The following is a 25,406-nucleotide window of genomic DNA, read 5'->3' as shown; positions in this document are numbered from 1 at the left end:
TGTTCTAACCACTATGCCACCACACCCTCAGTAAGCAACCTTTGTAAAACTATTTTTTTTTGTACATATTTGTTAAAAGTGGCACATTCTGACAGTATAATATGAGACAGATCATAAAAAAAAAGCTCTGTGAAGTTCCTCTGGCTCTTCCCAGTGGTCCTACTGCCATTTGCAGAAATACACCACTCCCAGTCAGAAGCAACCAATCAGAGCCAGAAGGAATGTCTTGGCAGTGTCAATCACACACGTCTCTGTCCTGCTCACACTCCTCCCCTCCCCCACACAGCGTGTGCCGTTGTTCAACACTGCCGGTGTGCTGCAGCTGTGCTAATGGAGCTGTGCTAATGATCTGAGGACCAAGTTTGTAGTCAAAGTATGGGCAGGCCATAGTCAATGTAAAGCATATCAATGTTTCGTTCCTACCAGTGAATGTTTACCCGCCGTCATCTGTGGCCCTGCTTACTAGCCTGCATGTTCATGGCACGCCCTGCTGTGGGGAAGGAGGTGTGGAGGGAGGGCTGTGGCACAGCAGAGAGCAAGGGGGAGGAACCTGTAAGGTTTGCTTGTTCAGACTTTTGGGGCAAGTCCACCGTTATCTCAGGACTCCCTACTTTAGCTTTAACTTGTTCTCCAGACGTGATGGAATATACTCTCAAACAGATATGCACCAATAAGGATTCTGTGACCAGTTTCCAACCATAGTATTTTTGTAAAGCCTCCCCTCAAACTAATTTTAGGCCATTCCCATTTGGTTGAGAAAATCAGAGCTTACTGAAGAACCCAGAGTTTTGGATTCAATATGGCTGTGCACAAGTAGAATGCAGTTAAGGGTTGCCTGTATAAACCAGAAATTGTATATCTTATTAAACCAGTGTGTACCACATGGTGGTGTAAAATATCTACTTGTGAACATGCTTCTCTGTGTTTAAATGAATGACATGGAGAAAAATATATTGCTATTACTCATATTGCTAATAGTACTTAGTACCTCTCCAAATAGCAAATTTTATGGCTCTCCAACAAGGAGAATGCTCTCAACTCTGGAGCGAGGTCATGTCCAGCTCTAAGCTCAAAGTTAAACACAGCATAAAGCAACACGTTATTGGTAGGTTTCCTACTGCCTAGGTTTTACTAATAGCTTAAAATGCTGCTCTGTTCAGCCCTCCCGTTATCCACTGAAAGTCTCATTCTCTTGTAGCCTAATGAACCACAGACATGTCAAGACATGTCCTAAGGAAATACAGTTTCAATTCAAGTAGCTTCTTACATCACTGTGCTTCTTTTGGCTTCATTTTAAAAACACATCAATTCCACTGAAAGTCGCAAAGTTTGGATCTTCCTCACTCAGTAGCAGTATCCACACCAGTGAGTGTTGCTGTCACCGTGTTCAGTGGTCAGAAAAAGATCCGACAATTACGTTTTTCACCGGCCGGTCACTGGTTAGGACCAATTTCAAATCTAATTCTGATGTCAAATTTTCTATTCATCATTAATTACGAACTACGCAGTAAAGTCGATTTATACTTAAGTGATATATGGTGTAGACATTAATTTTTTGCAGGACATTATGTGAAGTTAATCGAACTTGAATGTAGTGTTCAATAAAAAAAAAATTATTAGCCAACTTTTAGTGCTTGAAAATGTAGTGCAGTGCTAAACGACAGTAAAAAGTCAATGAGAACCAGAATTATAGAAGAAAAGCAATTGGATAGCATGTAAGTATGACAATGAATGCAAATTTACCTTTAAGGGCTTCACAGGAACTCTAGTTGTTCTGCGGTTTTTATATTGAAAACATAATTAAGAGGTGAGAGCTGCATTTGCATTCAGGCTTTTTTTGCATTAGGACATAATGATCTCTTATGAACACAGATACATTTCTCTAAAGACGTGTGCTCATATGTAAACAGGCTCACAATTGTTCAGACGTGATCCAATCCATTCCAATATAGAATGTACACAGACCCACTGAACCACTCTAGTAAAAACAAGCCAAGTCAACACACTTAAGGAGCTAACTCTTTTCGATGCAAACAATTATGCACAGCTCCCATTACAATAAACACAATCAGCAATTAGCTTGAGGCTTTTGTACAGAGCAGGAACAATTAAGCCAAGATAACTTTAGAAGCTGGAAGTCAAGGCAAGATATATAGAGAGAAGTAAGAAATTATGCACGAGTGTACAACATAAAGTTGGAAATGTTAAACCTTAGAGCACATGTATGATTATTATTAGGCCTATGATTTACAATACTATAACTATTAAAGCTGGATGCCTTTGCTTTCCACAAGTACTTTAAACCTGTGAAGTCATCTTTAATCATGTCTGTACACCATGAGAGGTATACGTTTTATTTAAACATAGGGGGGCTAACAAGTCTTTTAGATGTACATATAAGAAGCTGAGATGAAAACTGTTGTAATGCAGCACTGGCAAATCTTTTCACACTGAAACAAGGCATCAGCTTCCATGTTTTCTAATGAACACACCCTATTATTTTGCAACACAAACGTAACAAATAAACATAATCATTATTTTCGCTTCACTTGACGAAAACCGGCTTAGGGCTGAATTTTCTGTCATTAAAACACATTAATGAAGAGGATTAAAATGACTGTGATGAGACGCTGGGACAGGGATATGAATCTCACTCCCATACAGAGAGCCAGAAGGAACTCTTGTGGCATTTGACTTTGAGTGGGTGCATGTTTTTGTTTAACACCCTCAGTTGGACTGTTTTGAAAGTGCGAGTGAACGGTTTGCTGCATCCACTAGCAGGGTTGTTGGAGTTCAGTCATCAATACGCTGGCATTGTACATTCTCAGTCAAACTAAAACTTTAGGTTAAGGATTTAACCCCGGTTCTCTGAAACATGAGTGAGGTATCTCACTATGGGACACGCCTCCAGCGCCTGTCCCCCAGAAGCTCTATTACATTACGCCAGTCTTGACTGGCAGGCGGAAATGACGTCCGCTCCCATGGGAGGGACTTCCTCCCAGTATAAAAGCCGACGTCACGTAGGTGATCTTCAGTTTAATAAGCTCACCTCTTCCTCGCTCCCTGCAAGGAGGGTGATCTGGTGAGATACCTCACTCATGTTTCAGAGAACCGGGGTTAAATCCTTAACCTAAAGTTCTCTTTCAACATTCATTTCGGTATCTCACTATGGGATATTTCTGCTCCCGTATTGCCAGATAAGCTCACTCGAAGACCAACAGATGCATCTTACATTCATGGCAATCTGGAACCCACTCCCAGAACCGTGTGAGCCAGTATGGGCCTGGTGACATCCAGTTTATAGAACCTAGTGAAGGTGTGATGGGTTGCCCAGTTGGCAGCCTCACATATTTCCTCCACAGGTATACCCTGGAACAATGCCCAGGATGAGGCCACACCACGAGTGGAATGAGCCCGCAGACCTTCAGGGGGTGCAAGGCCTCTGCTCTCATAAGCCATAATAATAGCCCCCACTACCCAATGCGAAAGACGTTGCTTTGTGAGAGGCTTTCCTTTATGTGATGAAGCCCACGACACAAACAGCTGCTCTGATTTACGAAAATCTGCTGTTTTTTTCACATATAACCGCAGACCTCGTATTGGGCAGAGCGTATGCAGTCGTTCATGCTCCTGAGAGAATGGTGGTGGGTAGAAAGCCATTAATTCAAGGGCACGGCATGGCAGAGCCGTAGCAACCTTAGGTATAAAGGCAGGATTAGGTTTCAGTAAAATCCTTGACTCACCCAGAAACTGCATGCAGGACGGGTTAACTGAGAGCGCTTGAATGTCACTCACACGCTTAACAGAGACCAGAGCAATCAATAAGGCCATTTTAAAGGAAAGCACTTTGAGCTCAACCTGCTGCAACGGTTCGAACAATGCACGTGACAACGCATCGAGTACCATAGGTAAATCCCATGAAGGAGTGAGGCTCCTCGACAATGGACGGAGCCGTCGTGCAACTTTCATGAATTGACACACCAGGGGGTGCTGCCCCACTGTTTTGTCACCAAACCCAATGTGACAGGCTGAAATAGCAGCCAGGTACACCTTCACAGTGGAAAAAGCCAAGCCTTTATCCAACAATGCCTGCAGAAAAGTTAAAACGTCCGACACAGGGCTTTGCATTACGCTAACCATAGGTTTTGCGCACCAACCCACAAATGCCTGCCATTTACCCTCATACACGTTAAGCGTGGAAACGGCGCTTGCATTTTGAATTGTGTCAATAAAGTTCTGGGGAAGCCTACTGGCAGCCAGATTTAACCCCTCACAGGCCAGGCCCATAGGGCCATGCGCTCCGGATGCGGATAAAATATTTATCCGCGTGCCTGCGTCAGGAGATCTCTGCGGAGGGGAAGCTGCCATGGCTCGCCGTGTAGCATCTGAAAATCTCCGCTAGCCAATGTTTCCCTGGCCAGCGGGGAGCTATAAGAACGAGTGAGTGTTTTCCCTCTCACACCCTGGCGAAAGTAGGAATGATCAGTTCCAGCGGGGGAATGGCGTAAAGTAGGACCGGCGGCCATTTGTGCGCTAGCACATCCAGTCCAAGTGGAGCTTGTTGCTCTGTCAGTGAGAAAAACATCGGACACTGAGCGTTTTCCCCTGATGCGAAGAGGTCGGCCTCCGCTCGGCCGTACCTCTTCCATATCTGGGACATCACCTCGCTGTGGAGTTTCCACTCTTTGTAGCGGGGATTGCCCCTTGACAGCAGATCCGCGCCTCTGTTCATTACCCCCTGGCACGTGAGTCGCTCTTAGCGACAGCAAGTGTGAACTGGTCCAGATTATCAGTCTGTATGCCAGCTCGTGTAAATGACGTGAGCGCAGGCCCCACTGTCTGTTGATGTAAGCAACCACTGTTGTGTTGTCCGTTCTGACCAAAACATGGTGCCCTTTGATAAAGGGCAGAAAGTGTCTCAGTGCCAGCATCACGGCCAGGAGTTCCAGAGAATTTATGTGAGCTGTCTGTGTTTGTGGACTCCAAACGCCGTTTACCATCATCTCTTCGTGAGTGGCTCCCCAACCTGTCAGCGAGGCATCCGTGGTAATTACCTTCCTCGTCAGGATGGTTCCCATGGTAACGCCGGTGTTGAGAAAACCGGGGCGCTTCCACGGGCTCAGCGCGCTTGCACCTATGAGAGAAACCAGGGTGCTGCGGTGAGCATGGCGTGTGGGGCTCAAGCTGAGTGACGCCACCCACCTTTGAAACGGGCGCATGTGTAGACGGCCGAGTGTGATGACCGCCAGCGCAGATGCCATCAGACCCAGAAGTCTGAGGCATAACCTGAATTTCACCTGTGTGCCTCTGCGAAAGAGTGCCAGACAAGCCTGAAAGGCTTTTACTCGTTCCGCTGAGAGGCGCGCTCTGAACTCGACTGAATTCAGGGACAGGCCAATGAAGGTGATTGTTTGTACTGGGGTTAAAATGCTCTTTTCCCAGTTTATTATGAATCCCACAGCTGTCAGATGTAAAGTAAGCATCTCGGCATGCGTCATGAGCTCCTCTAAAGACTGAGCTGCAATCAGCCAATCGTCTATATATGTCGCCAGACGCATCCCCCTTTCCCTCAGAGGCGCGATGGCTGCATTTCACGAACACACGTGGGCTCAGTGAGAGGCCAAAAGGAAGTACCAGGTACTCGTATATCTTTCCCTGAAACGCAAATCTGAGGTATTTTCTGTGAGGGGGGTATATAGGGATATGGAAATGTGCGTCTTTCAAGTCTATGGAGACAAACCAGTCTCCTTGACGCACAAACTTTATCAGAGCTGCGTGTGTTAGCATCCTGAATGAATACCGTCTCAGATATGTGTTCAGAGCCCGCAGATCCAGTATCGGTCGCAGACCCCCACCCCTTTTCGGCACGAGAAAGAATCTGGAGTAAAACCCGTCTCTGCTTTGCTCCTGCGTTACCAGCCGGACAGCTCTTTTGTGCTGCAGGGAAATTATTTCCTCTTACAGGACGCGAGCGGACTCTCCCCGGGCGTATGACTGTACTATGCCCTTGAAACGGGGTGGGGCTGTCACAAATTGGAGCCTGTGTCCCTTGGATACAGTCTTTATCACCCAATCTGACGCTCCACAAGCTCGCCACAGCTGAGTGTTGTTTGCCAGTGGACCTAAAGGTGCTTCCGTGTAAACATTGCGCAACACCGGCTGAGGGATCTGCTGTTCCGCTACAACTGCTAGCTGCGCTTGCCCCAGGTCTGCTTCTTCCACAGAAAAAGCAGCCTGCTGTGTTAGAGGTATGGTGAGAGCTCCCTCTTGTGGCCTCATGTGCAGCTGCATGGCCATGTCCTGTCCGTGTGTAATTTTGAACATATTGTTCGTGTTTTTTTGTTGTGGCTGCGCCCTCGGCTCCAGGCCTGGATGCGTGCCAGAAAACAACTTTATTGAACATGTTGTGAAGGGGGAAGGTCGTGTTTTTAAACACTGGCATGTGTTGGTGCACTGGTGTGTGCTTTCTGGCTACAGCTGCGACTACACTGAGCTCTTGGTGGCTTTGACCCTCCTTCGCTTCGGTCGGCTCTGAACAATGAGCTCCAACGTCGGCCCTGCAGGCCGTTTGAGTTGCCTTAAACGTGGCGTTCTGAACTCGAACTGGGACAGGATGTGTCCTGGTAGGGGGAGTGCAAGTGTCTGGCAGATCCTGTTCTCCCACCCCGAAGACGGCTCCCTAGGTAGCACGCCTCTTTTTCTTTGCGCTCACAGTAGCGTAAGGGGTCGCTTGGTTTCCCGGTGTCGTCGGGGGAGCGAATGGCTTCCTTCCCCAAGCACCTTTGAGCACGGTCCACTGACTGCGGCTGAGGCTGGCGTTTGGGGATGCGGTAGGCCGGTCGAGCAGCCGCTTGAGCAAACGGCACACGGGGTGCTGGAGGGGGAGGAGGCTGCGCTTTCCTGAGCAGACACAGCTTTATCGCTTCACCTTCCACTTTTTTTCCTCACAGCGTTTTTGCATGGCTGCCACGGTGGGGCCGAAAAAGCTCTTCTGGTGCACGGGGGTGTCGAGGAGCTGGTTCTTCTCTCTTTGAGACAGGCTAGACAGGTTCAGCCATCTGGCTCTCTCCTGAGTGACCATCAGGGCCATGACTCTCCCGGAGGCTTGGACAGCGCTTCTGTGGAGACGCAGGCATAGGTCTGTCACCACGCACAACTCGTCCCACAAATCGGCCATCGGTGGTGCTGGTCATCTGCTCCTGTAATTCCGCTTGGTAAGCGAGGAGAAGAGATGAAGTGTTTAAGGCTTTAACAGATGCAGCCACCACCTTGTAGCTTTTCTCATTCAGAGCGGACTGAAAAGAATCAGCTTTGAAGGGAAGGGTGGGTCCTGCCGCTGTCATGGCTGACTTCTGCGATGGGTGCAGGTGAGATGCCAGCAGAGGTTCTACGGGAGGCAGATGTGAAAAACTGCCGGCCTCCATGCCCGTCCAGTACAGCGCCGACCCTCCCAGGGCGGGGTTCTTGGCGGTGAGAGGATTGCTCCAGGAGCGGTTTGCTTCCTCGAGGCACTCGGGAAAGACCGGCAACAGCTGTCTGCTGGAAGATTTGGCTCTAGGAAGCCGCTTCCCCTCATATCGAGATGTGGTAGTTTCGGTGAGGGTTTCCGGCCACTCGATGCCCAGCTTCTTTACTGCCCTTCTGCAGACATCATGCAGGTCCGTTGCAGTCGGGTTTGGGGAACCGCAGCAACTGGTGTCATCTGTCACCGAGGGCTTTGCAACCGACGGGATGGCATAAGGCCCGCAGTCCAGCTCGTCGTCGTCAGACCCGAGACTGATGGACTCCACTTCAGATTCGGATTCAGCGTTAGTAAGAGTGCTGAAAACTGGAAGTGCGGCCTCGTCTTCCTCTGGGTCAGTCAGTGGCGCGACAGCGTCAAGTTGATCACCCCAACTGGCTCCAGCCAAAGTGGGCTCTCTCTCAACAGTACCAGGAAGCTCCGGTGGCGGGGGATTGGCTACCCCCATCATAGGATCAACCTCCGACAGGCTAGCTTGGCATGCTAGCCTGCGCCGATGAGAATTAAGGGAGAGCCGTGCACAGTTCTCGCAGCTCGCCGGTGACGCCGCTGGGCATGTTGCAGCCCCAGACACGAAGCGCAGACAGAGTGGGTATTTGCCCCAGCTATGAGATTGCCACATGTGCAGGTTCTAGATGGCAGTTTGACTCTGTTCATGGTGAGAACGAATGCAAGTTACACATCTTCGTAAGCTCCATTAAGGTTGCAGCTAGTTTGGTGACCAGTTGCAGCGCTGCTGTTTGGCGACAGTCCAGCGTTGGGAAGGACTCAGAACGGTCGAGCACAGTTATTGAGAAGCGCTCGGCGACCGAGTTGTTAGCTCGCTCTGTGAACAGTTAAGCTAGCTCAAGTTACTGTAATGACCATCTGAGGGGTGCTTCTGGGAGCGAGAATAGGTGTTAGACTGAAGATCACCTACGTGACATTGGCTTTTATACTGGGAGGAAGTCCCTCCCATGGGAGCGGACGTCACTTCTGCCTGCCAGTCAAGGCTGGCGTAATGTAATAGAGCTTCTGGGGGACAGGCACTGGAGGCGTGTCCCATAGTGAGATACCAAAACGAATATTGAAAGAGAACATAAATTAAAACAAGAAGCACTTTGTTTTCTGCCCGAGCTTCAAAATCTTACAGTGTCACATTTATGATATGTTCATGGAATTATAAGTGTGATCCTGAATGACTATTTTGGCCGTCTTCCATTTATCCAAACTGCATTTCTATGTTAATCTTAATACACTTATTCCATTGTGGTCCTATCATAATCCAACCCATCTGTATTTGGTAAAAGTCAAATGGAAATCAATTAGCCAAGGCCCTAAACTCAACCTACTGCTTGGCAAAGTTTCCCAACAAGGCCGTTTTTTTTGTCCCCACAATCAGCTTACATTCATCTGTTGATGTATTCATATTTTCAGAAAAGCTATGCTGGAAATCTAAAGTCCTGCTATGCATCTAGAGGAGCTTTTAACTTGCTGCTAAGCTCTAGCAGGTCAGATGTGAGTAAATCACAGCAGCCCCCCAGGTGTACAAAGCAAGTAGATCAATAGACACAAGAGGGGAAAATCAAGACTGCTTGTTTAAAGGGTGCATCCGGGCCAACACTAAGCCCCAGGACATCAACCATGAGCACTCAGCATTCACACTCAGACACAGGGGGAAATGGATATCCAGATTGGAAATACATTTGGCTGTCAATGAACAAGGTGCAGGGAGCACTTAGTCATTTTGCAAATTTTTATCTCAAACTATTACAGAATTCAAAAAGGCTGATAAAAAGAAATCAAATTCATTCATATACCAGAGAGCACAAAAAAAGGTTTGGAGCTTTAAAATCAGTAAGTGGTTCTTACCTTTTTACCGATGAGCTTCTTCCTGAGGAACTCCCGGGCCTCAAACATGTACGGGATGTCATACAGAGGACGGAATCGTTTGTCTTTGTCCTTGTTCTTCTCTTGAATACAGATGGAGGGGTTGGGGTGGGTGGTGGGCTGAGGAGAAAAGGGAAAAAAAAGGAGCAGAAACTTAACTCAAACTGCACTTTTAAAGGGTGATAGCTAAGCACATTAGCAGCAGATTTTAGATTTGTAAGATTGACCAACACAAAAATAACAAAGTAATTAAAGTGGAAGAAGAACAATTCGTTGTTTTCAGTTTTTACCAAATACAAATCGGAAAAGTGTGGATGCAATCCTCTTTTCCTCTGAGACATGTGAATAAAATCCAGTGTACCAAATGGCATCTGCACACGGGTACTGAAAAGAGTACCTGTCTGCAGATTAATCTCAGTATAAATCCAGCGGTTCTGTAAAGGCCTGAGATGTTTGATCAGAGATATAAGAGATCTAACAGCATCCTGATGATCTCACAGCAAACAAGTCAGGGATAAGGTTGTGGAGAAGTTTAAAAAAAAAAAAGGGTTGTAAATCATCTCATGGAGCACTGTTCAGTCCATCACCTGAAAGTGGAAAAAGTCTCCAACTGCAAACCTACTAAGTGAACTAAGCAAAAGGTTATGGCTAAGAGAGCATTAATCACATAAGCATCCAAGAGACCATGGTAATTCTGGAGGAGCTGTAGAGATCCACAACTCAGGTGGGAGAATCTGTAAACACGAAAACTAATATTCGAGTGCTCTACAAATGATCTAAAAGGAAATGGTTAAGATCAAAACAATCATGTTAGAACTGATCACTTAAAGACCAGAACTTAATCCAGTTAGGAATTTTTAGCAAGCAAATTAATGTCCGCAAATGCGCTCCATCCTATCTGAATTTAGTTTATTTGAAAAAAATATATAAATAAATAGAGTAATTAAAATCGTACAAACTACTTTCATATAATGCACTACTTTTTTTGGTCCATCACATAAAACTCAAAGAAAATATATTTAAGTGCGTGGTCACAAACAAGTTCAAGGTGATGGAATTTTGTAACAATACATATAAAAAAAATAAATACAGTATAAGCTATTTCAACATAAACAGTCGAAGGGTCTCAACCATTCAATTTGTTTACTCTGTTTTTTCTATCTATGTCAGTTACATTGCGGAGACAGGACCCTGAATCTAATGAAATATGGTAGTGTGCATGAAAGCAGTTCATACAAACACTCAAACAGGCATACTTTCCCTGCTCTCAGTACAGACATAATTTGCAAAACAGTAAATACAATGCTCTCATGGACACAGACACAAACAGGCAAGGCAGAAACGCATCATGTTAAACAGATGCATGGCAACAAGCTAGTATTTCAAGTACAGACATCACAAATACACAGCCTCTCACACAAAAAAAGTCCACTACCAATACCAGTCTGCTCCTCTTCTGAATCTCCAATACTACGCTGTTATAGTTTCATTAAAAATGAAAAGAATCATATAAACTGTCTTCAAACTAAACACAGAATGGGCTGATTCCTCAACTCCTCTTGACATAAATGGCTTCGATTCATTTTTATTGACTACAGTTGTTCCAGGCAGTGTGGTGGGACATAAACTGATGTGAAGACAGGCGGTGCCTGTCATTTCGTCCCCTTGCCGTTTTCCTCAGGGTTCAACAGCTGTCATTTCCCACCCGCTTCAATTTAAAGTAATTTTCTATAAGCTGCTTATAGTCTACTATAGAGAAATGCCGTTATGTCATTGATGAATATCTATCAGAAGGAGGTTGCTCAAAGTTATGGAGGTATTAGGGGTCATCATCTCTTATATTTCATAAGAGATGATGGGTATGTACAGAAAGCCAAGACAATAAAAAAAGAAAACTGTGTAATATGAAACTAACAAAAATTCAATCAAATGAGATTTGAGGATTTTTATGGTTAATTAATTTTTTTTTTGAAATCTTCAACTGCTAACAGAAATTAACCAAAATAAAAAGTCTATACAAAATACAATGTTGTGTTTCTGTTTAAAAATGAAAAATCATATCAGAACTTCATCCACTTTAAATATGCCCTATAACCTGTACAAGTCAGGGTGGAAAATAAACAGATTTTGAGGGCATCTCCTGTGCACAACCCACCAGTCTGGTTTGGGCACTGACTGGGCCAGTCAAAAACATTGATCTTCTGGTGAGGCCATTCTTTTGTTGACTTGAAAAACAACGCTCCTCTTCATCTTTCCAGTAGAACCCTGCAGGTTTTATGAAACCACTGACTGGTTTCTGGAACAATTCAATTATCCCTCCAAATTGACTAAGGCATCAGTTCGAAACACACCCTCATTCCCATGCAAGATGTTGCCACCACCATGATTTACCGTGGGTTTGGTGTTTTCTTTTGGTCCAGTGTTCCTTTTGCACTAAACACCTCCTGCAATTATGCCCAAAACCTTAAAGTATTTCATCAGACTATAATACATGTTTCAACATGTTTAAAGAAGACTGTTTTTTGCTGTGTCTTGATACCCTAAAGGCAAGATTTACAACAGGTGTGTGAAGGACTTATTCTATTTCCTCTACATGGGTATAAAATTGTCTATGGCTACAAACTAAAACTAGGAGGGATTTAAGGGCAACTTGTGGGTTAGAGATAATGGGCAAACTGATCTGGAGGATCAGGAAGTGTGAGTGGATGTATGAATCTTTAAGGGTCAAGTACTGTCTCCAAGAGGAAATTGTGGGAGAAAAACTCTAAAAGGCAGTATTTGAGTGGCAGATATCTTTTAATAATACTTTGTCGCTTGATGTGGCAGAGCTGGAAGTGAACAGAATAATGTCACTGGCCTTTACTGGATCTATCAAATTATAAGTTAAATGTGTTTGTGCCTTCCTTATTCAATCAGTTCCTTACTATACACTATCCCAAGATGAATCAGCAAAATGTAAATTCTCAGAGCCGCTTTCACACATACCGAGTGGAAATCCCACAACGCTCAGCCAAAAGGTGATTCATAAAGTTAGTTTCAGATATTTCAGGGGTGAGCAAATCCAGTCCTCGAGGGCGGGTATCCCACGTGTTCTAGATATTTCACTGCTTGAACATGTCTGATTTAAATGAATGGGTGATTAGAACATGCTGGGGAGATAACTGGACTATTTCAATCGGGTGTTTTGGAGCAGGGAAACAAAAATGATGATCACGGGCCCTCGAGGACTAGATTTGCCCAACGGTGAAATGGTCCAAGTACCTAACCTTCACCAAATCAGCTGCAGTTGCAACTGAGCTTTCATGCCTCCATTTTGCCTTGAGCTTTAATTTAATAGATTCCTTTCTTGGAAGATTATAACCAATACTGTGTTAGAAAGTTTTTATTGGTGGCTCCTACAAATTTATGTGCAATTTTCATAATTCTTTGCCCCTATTTCAGTATGAAGTTAAAGCAGAGAAACGGGTGGCTGGATGAATTGACAGTTTGATGGATGGATAAAACGAACACAACAGAACAGGGAATAAAGTCTGGAAAATCAATTTTTTTCACACATTTATTCTAGACTTAAAACCTTAAAAAATTGAAGCAAATTTCATACTTTGAGACTGCATAAGAATGCTGCCCGTGGTTATGCTTCTTTTGGATAAAGCCTATTCATGCCAAGGCTTCAATATGTTTTGCGTATAATTGACAAAGGACAATACAATAGAATTGCTTCTACAGAGAAGAGCACAGAACAACCCAAAAAGGACTGGTGAATAGAAAAAAACAATAATTTACAACAAAAGACATCCGTGTCACGGTGAAAGAGCATAAATGTCAGCACTGTATACCAATTAGAAACTGGCAGTAGAGAAGCACGTACTACGAGAGCACCATTCAACAATCACGCCTCTATGATGTGCACAAGCTAAAAAAGTGACAGAAGCAAGGTCAAAGAGAAAAGGACCTGCCATCAAAAGTTGCCAACAGAAACTAGTGCTTAACGAAACATTGTGCATGCTAGGTTAAATACAAATGAAACAATCTGAAAAACAAAAATGCCTTTTTTTTCCCCCTGTGAAATGAAAAATACAAACGAGACTCCCCCACACAGATAATAAAGTGAAACATATCGTGACTGGTCTAATTATTTTGCTGTGGAGCCATATTCAACTTCATTCACCGGGTAAACTGACAACATCAGCATCATTAAATTAGTCCAGACAACCTCTCTGTACCATCATCCATAAACTGTTATTATGCAGCAGCAGTAAGGTTACAGATAGAGGAGAGAGTCGGAGCTATGGCTCAGCCGTAACCCAATAAAAACTGTTCCCGCTCGCTATCCTCAGGGGGAGTTTTGTTCTATTTGGGGTGAATTCCCTTCATTCTATATTACCCACTAAGGCTTGGGAATCATCTTTGACTACTGCAGAGGCATGGTGCATGCTGGATGGATCGTACAGTGTCGCAGGGCTGCAGGGTCGGAGGCTGCGAATGTGTGGATGTTACTGCTCGAAGCATTTTGAGCATTGAAACGTCAAGAGGGAAATCATGACTCAGGAGAATGTCATATTCTGACGTCGGGGGAGGATACAGTAGCAGATCTTGATTTTGCATTTAGCTGATTGAGTGTAGAGTTTTGTGTGCATAAAAATCCACCGTGCATGCATGTGTCTTAGACAATGAGGGCATTATTTTTGATAACACAAAACTCTGGGAGTCTTAGACAAACGTTCAGCGATTACGGTTATGTGCTTACAATCATGACTCAAATGGCCATGCATAAACAGCAAACAGCTTCAGAGTTTTGGGGCTGTAAAGGATATAGCGCAAGAAAAAGAAACAAGCATAAATCTTTTTTAAAGCTGAATGATATATTAGAATAAATTGAACTAAGGATTTCCAGCAGGTCAGGAATTATCTTGTTAGAAGTAGTAGTTTTAAAACTGTTCCCTCAAAAACATGCCAAACATCAATCAATGCTACTTAGGGGAAAACTGTCCTATTCCAATCTTTGGACCATTTTTGTGGATCTCTCAAATTAAAGACTTGGAATGAGCCGGCTGCCAGAAAACACAAGTCATTAAATGTTATGATATTCAAACCGAAAGGTCAAAGTTTATGAGAAACACTTTCTGCAACTTTTTACTCCACTGCATTAGCAGAACTTTTTGAAATATTTACAGGGCAAATTATTAAACAGCGTATATCACAACAGTGTGGAAAAGTTAACGTTAGCCCAGCAAACTACTCCTCATGAAAACCTCGTTAGCAGGGATAAAATTTTACCTGATTTAAGATTGCCGCTGAATGTGTCAAGACATGTTTAGAAAGTAGCCCTTGGCCTAGGGCAAAGATAATGTAATCTTTTTATAAGTATAGTTATAACAGTATCTACTACTTTACTTGTGGCATTTGTTTAATACATTGACTTAGGCAGAGAAATAGAACAACTGAAAAGTTTTATATTAGTTTTTCAGGTGCTTAATATTGCTTCTGCCTATTCTGTTCTCCATTAAAAAACAGCTATCAGTTCTGCCCAAATTACGTCTAAAGAAGATGGTCAGATGGTCTACCAGGTGATAGGAGAGGTACCAGAAGGACAACACAAGAAATATAAGCAGCCCAACAAGTGATAAAGAATAGATGTTAAATAAATGGGCACAATAGGTTTCAGATCACTGGCATCAGAACTGTATGTATGCCCCTGTATGAAAGCTTCGCTTTGGTGGATAATCTGACTAAAGGAGGAAGGGATGTTGGAAAACTCTGGAGGCTGACCCATTGAGATAACAAGGGGCAAGAGAGTTTTCAATCATATACATGGCAATTGTTTTATTGAAGTATCTGACTATCTCCATAATTGACTTGAAATGGCCGACTCATTTAGGAGATGAGAAATCCTGACATGTATTCCTATATATGGTTCAAAAACCAGGTTTCTCCCTCTTTCATTTCAAAGGCGTTTCAGAGAGGTTAACTACTTATCAAATCTGAGCAAACCATAGCGTGGAGAAAGGCTCTACGGGGAAAATACTAATCAGTTTGTAAAATATGTCATGGAAAAATAATCACTGATTTGACCATTCTTTTCCTTTCTAATATAAGTAATCTTGTTTTAGAGTCAGATAGATCACTCATAGCTACTGCATCTGTTTGACACTTGGGCCAGCTTTCTAAAGTCAGGGATGTAACAAAGCAAAAGGAAAGGAATCACAGCAATATTCTGGAAAAAAAAACAGTGCAGGAATAATTTCAGCCCCTCAAAAAAAGGCCCAATTTGGAGCTAGTACATCTCAAAGAGCACACCGATCTGATACTGATTCACCATGGTACCCATATTGTCCAGCATGGGATTGTTAAGAGTATGTTATAAATGCCAGACAACTGCAAAGTCTCATCAAAACTTCAATATCAAAGTCCATGAACTGCTGGTAATTCTGTCTGGAAACATCTACAAGCCACCCTGCGTGTGGTGACCTTTACTTAGTGTTTGACTGGCTGTTGACTTTTGCTCAAAAATTATACTTTCCTGCAATTTGGAGGTACTTGTGCTCTGTATTACCATGACATTTTCAGCCACTTTACACTTCCATTTAACCAGTGATCAAATGGGAAATTTGTCTTACTGTTCAAAACCTTTTTACCACTTTTTACTCATCTGCATGTGTGCTCCATTTTAATTCCTCTACAAATCATTCTCAAAACCCCACATTAGATCAGGTCTAATTCTGATGCAGCAATTTGTATGTCCACCAAAGCAACAACCCAAACAAAATAGCAGGCCAAGTCCAGGTTATTTCAACACCGACACCCAACAGGAACAAGCTGTCTGTCAGTTGAGAAGGAGGAATCCTGGCTACAAATCTGTCTCATTTTGCCAGCTCTGCACCACTGAGTCATGAGATGAGGAACCCTCCTCTGTGGTCATTGTGCTCCAAAAGCTTTATGTTCAACCCAAATTTCTAAGCTCCGAACATTCATCACACTGAAAACATTTTTGATTCAGCTTATTTTTCTTATATCTCCACTATTCCAGATAAAAATATTCCAGCCTTATAAATATTTCCCTGTCATCCTAAAACATATACATTTATCAATATATATTTAGCAATTCTCACATTTAAGGTAGTGTTGATTTTGTTTATGATTTCAATTTGTTAGATATGAGGGCTGCATAGTGGCGCAATGGTAGCACTGTTGCCTTATATGTTCTTCCTGTGCAGATTAAGGGTTCTCTCCAAATACTCCAGCTTCCTCACACAGTCCAAAAACAAAGCTGTTAGAGGTTAAATGGTTACTCTGAGGCCCTGTTTAACCCACAATGACCCACTGAAAATGATGAATCTGTTATTTCTGTCTACAGAAAAACCGAGAGTTTTCAAAATGTTACACTCTAGAACCCATTCTCAAGTTGCACACTTGACTTGTTGGTTGCATATCCACAATGCAAACCCCCCATTGCCCCACATCCCAAAGTTGCTCTAATGGACCGAGATCTGGTGACTGTGGAGGCTACTGTACTACATCAAACTCACTGTATTGTTAAAAAAAGCTGTCTCAGATTGGCTTTGAAACAGAGTGCATCACCCTGCCTAAAACAGCCATCGGAAGATGGGTACACTGGTCAGCAAAGATACTCCGGTAAGTTAAGGTGCTTAAACAATGTTTGGATAAACCAAAACATATCCCCACACCATTGCGCCACCAGCAGCCAGAACTGTTGATGCAAGACAGGATGGATCCATACCTACACGTTGTTTATGCCAAATGCTGGCCCTACCATCTGAGGGTTGCATCTGTAATCAAGACTGGGAATAATGTTGCCTGATCCAAATCTGTTATTTCCATTCTTTGGTCAAACTGGGTGAATTATAGCCTCAGTTTCCAGTTCTAGGTTGACATGGTGGCCATTGTGAATCAAGGTTTGCATGTTGTCCAATCAGAGATGCTACTCTGCACACTGTGGTTTGTAACAAATAGTTATTTGAGCTAATGCTGCCTTTCTATTGATCATATCTAACCAGTTAATGGATATTCAACTTCACTCCTCATTCTGATGCCTTGTTTGAACTAAAGTCGTCTTCTTCGCACCTAGATGCCTAACTGCATTGATTGGCTGACTTGCCATTTGTGTCAAAAAGCAATTGAACAGGTGTACCTAATAATGTGGCTGCTTAGTGAACATCTGTTGAAGCAACATAGCAATGAGAGGTAATCTGTGGAGAGGTTATTGCAGCTCTGGGATGACCCAGTCTTACATAAAAACTGCAAGGTGACTGATCCATATAGGTTATTAGCACCGTTAAGCTCTACTTAAATCAAAAGACATGAAAATATACACAAAAACATGCAAGACTAAGGACGCAGACTGAAAGCACACACAAACAAATACGAGTGAGTGGGTGTAACAACGAGCTATTCAGAGGCATAGATGTCTCTCCCCACTCATGTTTACACCCAGCTTGTCTTACTGCACATGTGAATAAAATGGAAAAGCACAAAAACAGAAACAATGAAGAGGAAACAAAGAAGAACGCTGACTTCAACTCTCGGGATAAAAATATCTCACATTTGAAGATATACCATAAATGGTAACACAGAAAAAAAGACTGGGACAAAAATAAGAGGGGAAAGAGAGATGAGAGCGAGTGAGGACACTTGTGTCCCATGTTTTCCTGCAGGCACACACCATTGGTCCACTAATCTGTCAGTCTGAGCGCAATTAGTATAGTCATGAGAGGGAAGGGAAGAGTTGTGGTGTTGGGAGACTAAAACGAACTAGAGGAGACGGGGAGTGGAGAGGGGCTTGGCAGGACCTGTCACAGTTCATCAGTGCACTGGTACATTGCATCTGGCCTGCATACAACTAAACAGCACATACACACACACACACACACACACACAGACTTGCTTGCAGAATAAACCATCTAAAAGAGCACATACACATCCACACAAAAAAAAACAACTGGCACAAGAAATCCCTAGAGACATCCAAACAAATCTGCATAAATCCATATAAACTGTATATATTAACAAAATTCTCACAAATCTAAATCTCTGTTGTTTTTTCCTCATTTCACCCATTTATTAACAAAAACGCACACAACTGAGGTGTCTTTTTATATGCACACAAACTGAGCAGCATGTCTGCTGAGCCCAACTTTGTGTATGGTCTGACGCCAATTTTCAAGATGCTTCCTGACAAAGCCTAACCAAGCTTAAACAGGCACGTCTGTGTCTCTGTGTGTGTATGTGTGTGTGTGTTTGTGTGTGAAAGCTGTGCTTCAAACCGTAACAATGTCTTTACGTCCGTCTGGTGCACTGTAAGAAGAAACTGCCTCACGCATGACGATGTTAGCCAACATGATGTTGGTGCGTGTAGCGCCTCTGGCTAAAGGATACCTGCTGCGACCTCCTATTGTCTTGACCTTAAGATGAGAGTCACCCCTACGGCTGAAAACCTAACAAAAATACAGCTTTAATAACCCGACAGTCACAACCCAACCCCCAGGTTTTGGCTAAAGACGTTAAGCATTTTGTTTCTCTGCAGATATCTCAACGATGATTGGAGATGCTTTACAATTGTTTTATTGGCCATAAAAACCACTCATGCAACTCTAATAAAAGGAAAATTACACTGTCCACAACGGCCTCCAGTAACTTAAGGAGAACTATTACATCTGCATCTGTAAAGGTGGGTGGACAGGGCATGAAATTAAGCTCCCCTGCTCATATCCAGCAACAGCTTACTGAATTTAGTGGTCAGGCACAGGTCCTGCTGCAAAATGAAACTGGACAGAAAATTGCCTATTGCTTGAATGCCAAAACTGTCTACCCAGTGCCTTGAAAAAGTACCTGCACCCCTAAAACGTTCCCACATTCCGTCATCTCAAAACCCTAAACGTCAAAGCTTTTTATTTGAATTTTATGTAAAGAAACAACAAAGTATAGCATGATTGTAAATGCAAAGAAACATGATGGATGGACTTTTGTCTGTGTAAAGCAAACATCTACAAGAAGTGGTATGTAGTTACATGTAGCCCCCATGACTAAACTTGTAGAACCAACCTTTAATGCACTTACAGCTACAAGTCATTTGGGGTCAGTCTCCATCAGTATATTTGGAGACTTATTTTTTTTTTTTTTTACATTCTTCTTTGCAAAATAGCTTAAGGCATCTTGGATGAAAAGAGTCTGTAAATAAAGACTTGCCACAGATCCTCAATTAGAATTAGGTCTGGATTTAAATTGACCATTCTAATACATGAATAAGGTTCAATATAAACCCTTCTATTGTAGCTCTGGCTGCACTTTGAGTCAAGTTCCGGCTGGATGGTGAAACTCACATTAAACAGCTTTTCTTTCAGGATTGCCTTGGATTTAGCTCCATCCATTTCCATAAACCCTGTTGAGAAACAGCATATCCGATTCTTTTGGCTGGGTCAACAATGGCTTTTCTTCTTGACACTCGTCTATAAAGGCCAAATTTGTGGCGTGTATGACTAATAGTTGACCTATCCTACTTCCATAGGTTCTCTAACAGAGCCCTAATTCCACACAGAACAGCTGTCTTCATACAGCAGCAATTGCCTGTACTGGATTTTATCTAGGGGTAAAAGGGGACTAAATGCTACAGCAGGTCACACTTTTCAGATCTTTTTTTTTAAAGTTACTACATACTCATTTTCCTTCTACATTGCAAATCTGCATTACTTTATGATCCCATTCAATCCTAATAAAAAAAGAAAAACGAAGTTTATAGTTGTAACATCACCAAAAATAACAAAAAGGCATTGTATTTTGTATTGTGCCCAGTAAAAAGAAATAAGCAAAGCCCAAGTTTAAAGGTCTCATCTGCAAACCTATCATAACTCTGCACTGCTGCCATAGCGACAACACTCAAAGCTGAGCCAACAGCAGTACAGACAGGCAAGCAGCTCTTTAGCTCAGACAAAAATAACTAGCTAACAAACACCACCAGCAGTAACACCATACACAGCCCTTATAATCCTTATAATAAAAACACTACAGGCTGCAACATTTTATGCACAGTGTAAGATCTAAAAAGGGCTCACACACCGTCTTAACAATGACTGAATTTCCATAAATTCACATGTAAACAAAACTGCCACATTATCTAATGTGTTTCTGTTTGCTTTATCTCCAATCTAATCAGATAGAAATGTCAATCAGGTGATCTAATGACCATCTGCCTATTTAGAAATTACATTTTGATTGCAGGATTAGTCATATTTTTATCCATGCAGCACTTAAAAACAAAGCTACACAGTTAAATACGCATGAGGTGAAATAATAGCAGAACACAACTGTTCCAGTGTCACAACAATACAATACACACATCACATTCACATCTGGGCTCCCTCTCTGGAGCTCCCTCTAACATACGATAGTGTAATGAAGCAAAAAACGCATACTGCTGAAGCATCTGGCGCAGCAGAAGACGAAGTGACAGACGGCATAAAGAGTAGTACTGAGAACAGGAAAAATGGGACATAATGGATAAAAGAAAAAGGCAACAAGATGAAATAGTAAACCTGGTAAGGTAGAAATTAAAAAAAAAAATTAAACTAGGACAGATAAAAGAGTTATGACAAGCAGTTAGCTCCGAGGAACAGGAGAGAAAGACAAAACGGGGAATTTTTGCCGAAAAGCTTGTCACAACCACAGAGAGATAAAGAACTAACACAGAAAAAGGGCACTAGTGCAGGTCAACATTCTAACCACAGTATGCCTACCCCAGGGGAAAAGGATGGGAAAGTGACAGTGAAGAAGAGAGTGCAGAAAAACACATGAAAGGCAGGGGAAGATACAAAGCAGCATCTTAATGATGAGCGGCACTAACAATGGCAGTGAAGACAGCAAGAAAAATGGAGTGATAATAAGGGCGGGCAATAAGGACCAAAAGTGCAACAATAAAAAGAAAAAGTCAGGAGGGAATAAACAATGAAAAGGGAAGAACGAGGTATAGGAGGAGCAACCTAAAACGAACAAAATAAACAGAACAAAACAGATGCTATTCAAGCTGACTTTTACAACAGGAGCACCAGATAGAAGAGGCATGACTTCTTTTTATTAATATAGCATTAACTTAGAGGCAACTGTTTTTAAAAATTCATAACAGCTGCACCTTTGTTGCAGACGCCACTGATCACTTTTCAAATTAACATGCTGCTGATGAACAAGGATTTTACTCTTTGTCTTAACAGGGGCTCAATTAGAAGCGAAAATAATTTTAAAAAAAGGAGGTGGATGATGAAGAGACGTCCGACACAACAGAAATCTGTGTCTAGACATCACTACATGGATGCAGCTTTTTCCATCCATGTAAATAAATATACATTCCCCAGTGTCACATGATCCATGGTATAGGCATGTACACACGTGTTCTCACAGTCCACAACTGATTCTAGGGAAAGATGTGGAGTGTGGTAGGGGGGGGGGGGGATCGATTAGCCTCTCTCTCTGCAGTGCTGCATCCACTGGGTGTGTTCAAGTGTTTTACTGTGTTTGAATGCGTCCCGACTTAGGGCGCCACCAAGTGGTCAGAATTAATCACATCATTATCAGTAGATTGAGAATCCCCATGTGTAAGAAAGGAGGACAGGAGGCACTTGGGGTTTTAATCAAGAGAGGCAAACAGCTCCCAATGAGGATATTATATGTTTGACTTTACATAAAAACCAAAAAAAACTAAAACCTTTGAAAAGCACCCAGTCCGTGTAAAGACGACCACACATAGTCTGACAGAAACAGGTTTATCTGTACCTCTCCCTCATTCCTAGGGGGGCGAATGCTGGACAGGTGGATGGTTTTGTATTCCCCAGAGTTGAGCTTGACCACCAGGGCATCAGCATTGATCACCTGCATCACCTGCAATGACAGAGGCAATAGTTGTTAAACAGGATAGAGGATGTGATCAGCCATGACTGAGAAATAGAAATAACATGATCAACTTTTAAGCATGACCTCAAGGTCAAATAAATGAGCACACTCTTGGGGAAAATCACACGCCTGCATAGAAGACAAAGCAAAACACAAGCACTGCATTTTTTTGAGCGAGTAAGTGAGCAGATATTCTGAAAGAAAAATGGGAAGTGAAGGAACAGGAAAAGGATAAATGAAGGTAAAGAGATTCAGTCAAAAGTAGGAGGAGGAGAACTGTGTAGATTGCGTGCCGCTGTAGGCACTGAAAGCGAGTTAAGAAAGAGTGGAGTCCTGACTGACTAAGTAAGTGAGCTAAGGCCTCCCAGCAGGCCAGCAAGGTTTAGAGGACAGAACGAGGACGTTCGCCTATCTAGGGGATTGGCAGCAGGGAGGGTTGAAGGAGGAGGCAGAGTGGGGGAGAAAAAGGCTTAAAAAAACAAACATCCCCTGAAAGACAGACAGGCTGAGTTACACAAGCTTCTGTTCAATTCAATTCAAATATACTTCAATCATTCCAAAAGGGAAATTAAATGTTGTTATAGCTCATATTATGAAAGTTTCCTCAAAGAGCTGTTGTAGATGCTGATGGCTGTGGGCAGGAAGGATCTCCTGTAGCGCTCCGTCTTACAGCAGATCTGAAGAAGCCTCTGACTGAAGACACTCTGTTGTTGTAGGACAGTCTCATGAAGAGGATGCTCAAGGTTCTCCATAATGTTCTTCATTTTATGAAGAATCCGTCTTTCCACAATGATCTCCAGAGGTTCCAGAGGAGTCCCCAGAACAGAGCTTTTTTAAGTCCCTGGCTCTGATGCTGCTTCCCCAGCAGATGATGGATGAAGAGATCACACTTTCCACAACAGACTTATAGAAGATATGCAGCATCTTGCTGCAAACACCAAAGGACCTAAGCTTCCTCAAGAAGTACAGTCTGCTCTGTCCCTTCTTGTAGACAGCTTCACAGTTGCATCTCCACTCTAGTCTGTTGTCCAGGTGAACACCGAGGTATTTATACTCCTCCACCACCTCCACTTCTTTTCTCATGATGGAAATAGTGTTTTACCTATACGTGCTTGTTTTAAAATCTACAATCATCTCCTTTGTTTTAGTCACGTTCAAGATGAGATGGTTTCCACACCATGCCACAAAGCAGTCCACCACCTTCCTGTACTCAGCTTCTTGTCCATCTCTGATCCACCCCACGACTGCAGAATCATCCGAGTATTTCTCCAGATGACAGGAGTCTGTCTTGTACTGGAAGTCTGAGGTGTACAGAGTGAAAAGGAATGGTGAGAGTACAGTGCCCTGTGGTGCTCCTGTGCTGCTGACTACCTGGTTAGACTCACAACCCTTCAGCCTCACAAACTGTGGTCTGTTTGTCAAGTAGTCTGTGATCCAGGAGATTGTTGAGGTCTTCAACCTGAGCCTTCTGATGTTTCTGACGAAGCACATGATCTGAATTGTGCTAAATGCACTGGATAAATCAAAGAACATGATGGTTTTTTAAAGCAGGTGTATGATGACTCCAACTCCACAGCAATAAGCAAACTGAAGGGGGTCCTGATGGTTAATTGTTTGCCTACTCTGGTGGGCCAACAGGAGTCTCTCTAGAACCGTCATGATGATGAATGTCAGAGCAACAGGTCTATAGTCTTTGCTTACAAGCAGCTTTCTGTTTTAGAGATTTTTGCTGGAGTAACATATAAAAGTATTGGAAATGTTTTTTTCTTTCTTTAAAAAATAAATTGTGCTTTCTAAATTTTTCTTTTAAAAATAATCTAAAGTGTGGCATGTATTAAGCCCTCCTGGATCCATAATTAAAAGAAGTTCATTTTAAATCATTTACAGCTTTGGGTCTTTGGGGTACGCCTCTACCAACTTTGCCCATCTAGAGACCGAACTTTGATCCCGTTCTTTGAAGAACACCTCCATCTCTGTCAGGTTGAATGAGAGTGTGTATAAACGGAGTCGTGCCAGAGATTTTTTTAATTGGATTTTGAGTCATTCTAACACATGGAAATGTATTTACATGGCCAAACTAGGCATGTCCAGCTCCAGCTCTAAAGCGCCATGGCCCTGCAGGTTTTAGATGTGGCTGAAATCCTATCTCGATGTGTCACTCGGTTCTGCAGAGACTCGCTACTGACCAGCTGACTTGATTTAGGTGTTTTGAATCAGGGCAACATCTAAAACATGCAGAACACCAACCCTCGAGTTCGGACGCCACTGATCTTAACCATTCCATTGCAGCTCTGGTTGTTGTCCACCAACGGGCTTTCTTTCAGTATTGCTCTGAATTTACTTTATCCATATTTTGATCAACCTTGAGGTTACCTCCACCATGCTTCACCACAGGGAACTGTGTGTTCAGGGGGATGTGCAGTGTTAGCTTTCCACCACAGCATTATTGATGTAGGCCACAAAGAAGTCGTGTCGACTGATTTCTCCACCATAGCCGTGGGTCTCTACAGGTCAAGAGTTCCCATCTACCTCTTGGCTGCATCCTTTATTAATGCCCTACTTGACCAGTCAGTTTAGGTGGATGTCCTTGTCTTGTTAGGTTGCATTTTCTTGAGTCAGTCTTTTCATTTTCAGATGACAAAATTATTAGTGCTCCATGAGATGTTTGAGGCTGGGAATATCGTTGTATAACCTAACGCTGCTTTTAAACTTCCCCATAACTTTATTTCTGACCTGTGTCAATTGATCTCCATGATGTGGGTTTGTTCACAAATGTTCAGTAACAAACCTCTGAAGCCTTCAGAGAATAGCTGCATTTAAAGAGAAAATAAATGAAATATGCAAGTTATAAACGGTGTGGAAAAAATAAAAAGATGTCCAACGCAGCCCGGTCTATAAATGTGCCGTTTCTATATGCCTGGGCCCTTTCATATAACAGGACAGATTGAGGGTGCAAAGTGATTGAGAAGGAAAGAGCATCTGAACCCTGAACGTTTAAGTAGGCCACTTGCTGGGGAGTGAGAAATCAGTCGCCCTACACATGTTGCCACACACTCCTCCTTTAAATGTCCTCTCATCATTATCCCAACTGCAGCTCAACTTAAGTTAAAGTCCCTAAAGT

General features: G+C 42.9%; 1 protein-coding gene across 1 annotated transcript in view; it reads right to left on the bottom strand.

The window, feature by feature from the left end:
* snd1 (staphylococcal nuclease and tudor domain containing 1) overlaps positions 1–25,406 on the bottom strand; it is a 221,806-nt gene that overhangs the window by 171,272 nt on the left and 25,128 nt on the right. Inside the window, exons 10-11 of the mRNA XM_047389164.1 lie at positions 22,169–22,273; positions 9,374–9,511 (exon numbers count right to left, since the gene is read on the bottom strand). Coding sequence (XP_047245120.1) covers positions 9,374–9,511; positions 22,169–22,273 — 243 coding nt within the window. The remainder of the gene's footprint in view (positions 1–9,373; positions 9,512–22,168; positions 22,274–25,406) is intronic.

This window comes from Girardinichthys multiradiatus, chromosome 17, assembly GCF_021462225.1.
Source record: "Girardinichthys multiradiatus isolate DD_20200921_A chromosome 17, DD_fGirMul_XY1, whole genome shotgun sequence".
Taxonomy (NCBI): Eukaryota; Metazoa; Chordata; class Actinopteri; order Cyprinodontiformes; family Goodeidae; genus Girardinichthys; species Girardinichthys multiradiatus.
Note: the sequence above shows the minus strand (reverse complement) of the source record. Positions and strands in the feature narration are given on the sequence as shown.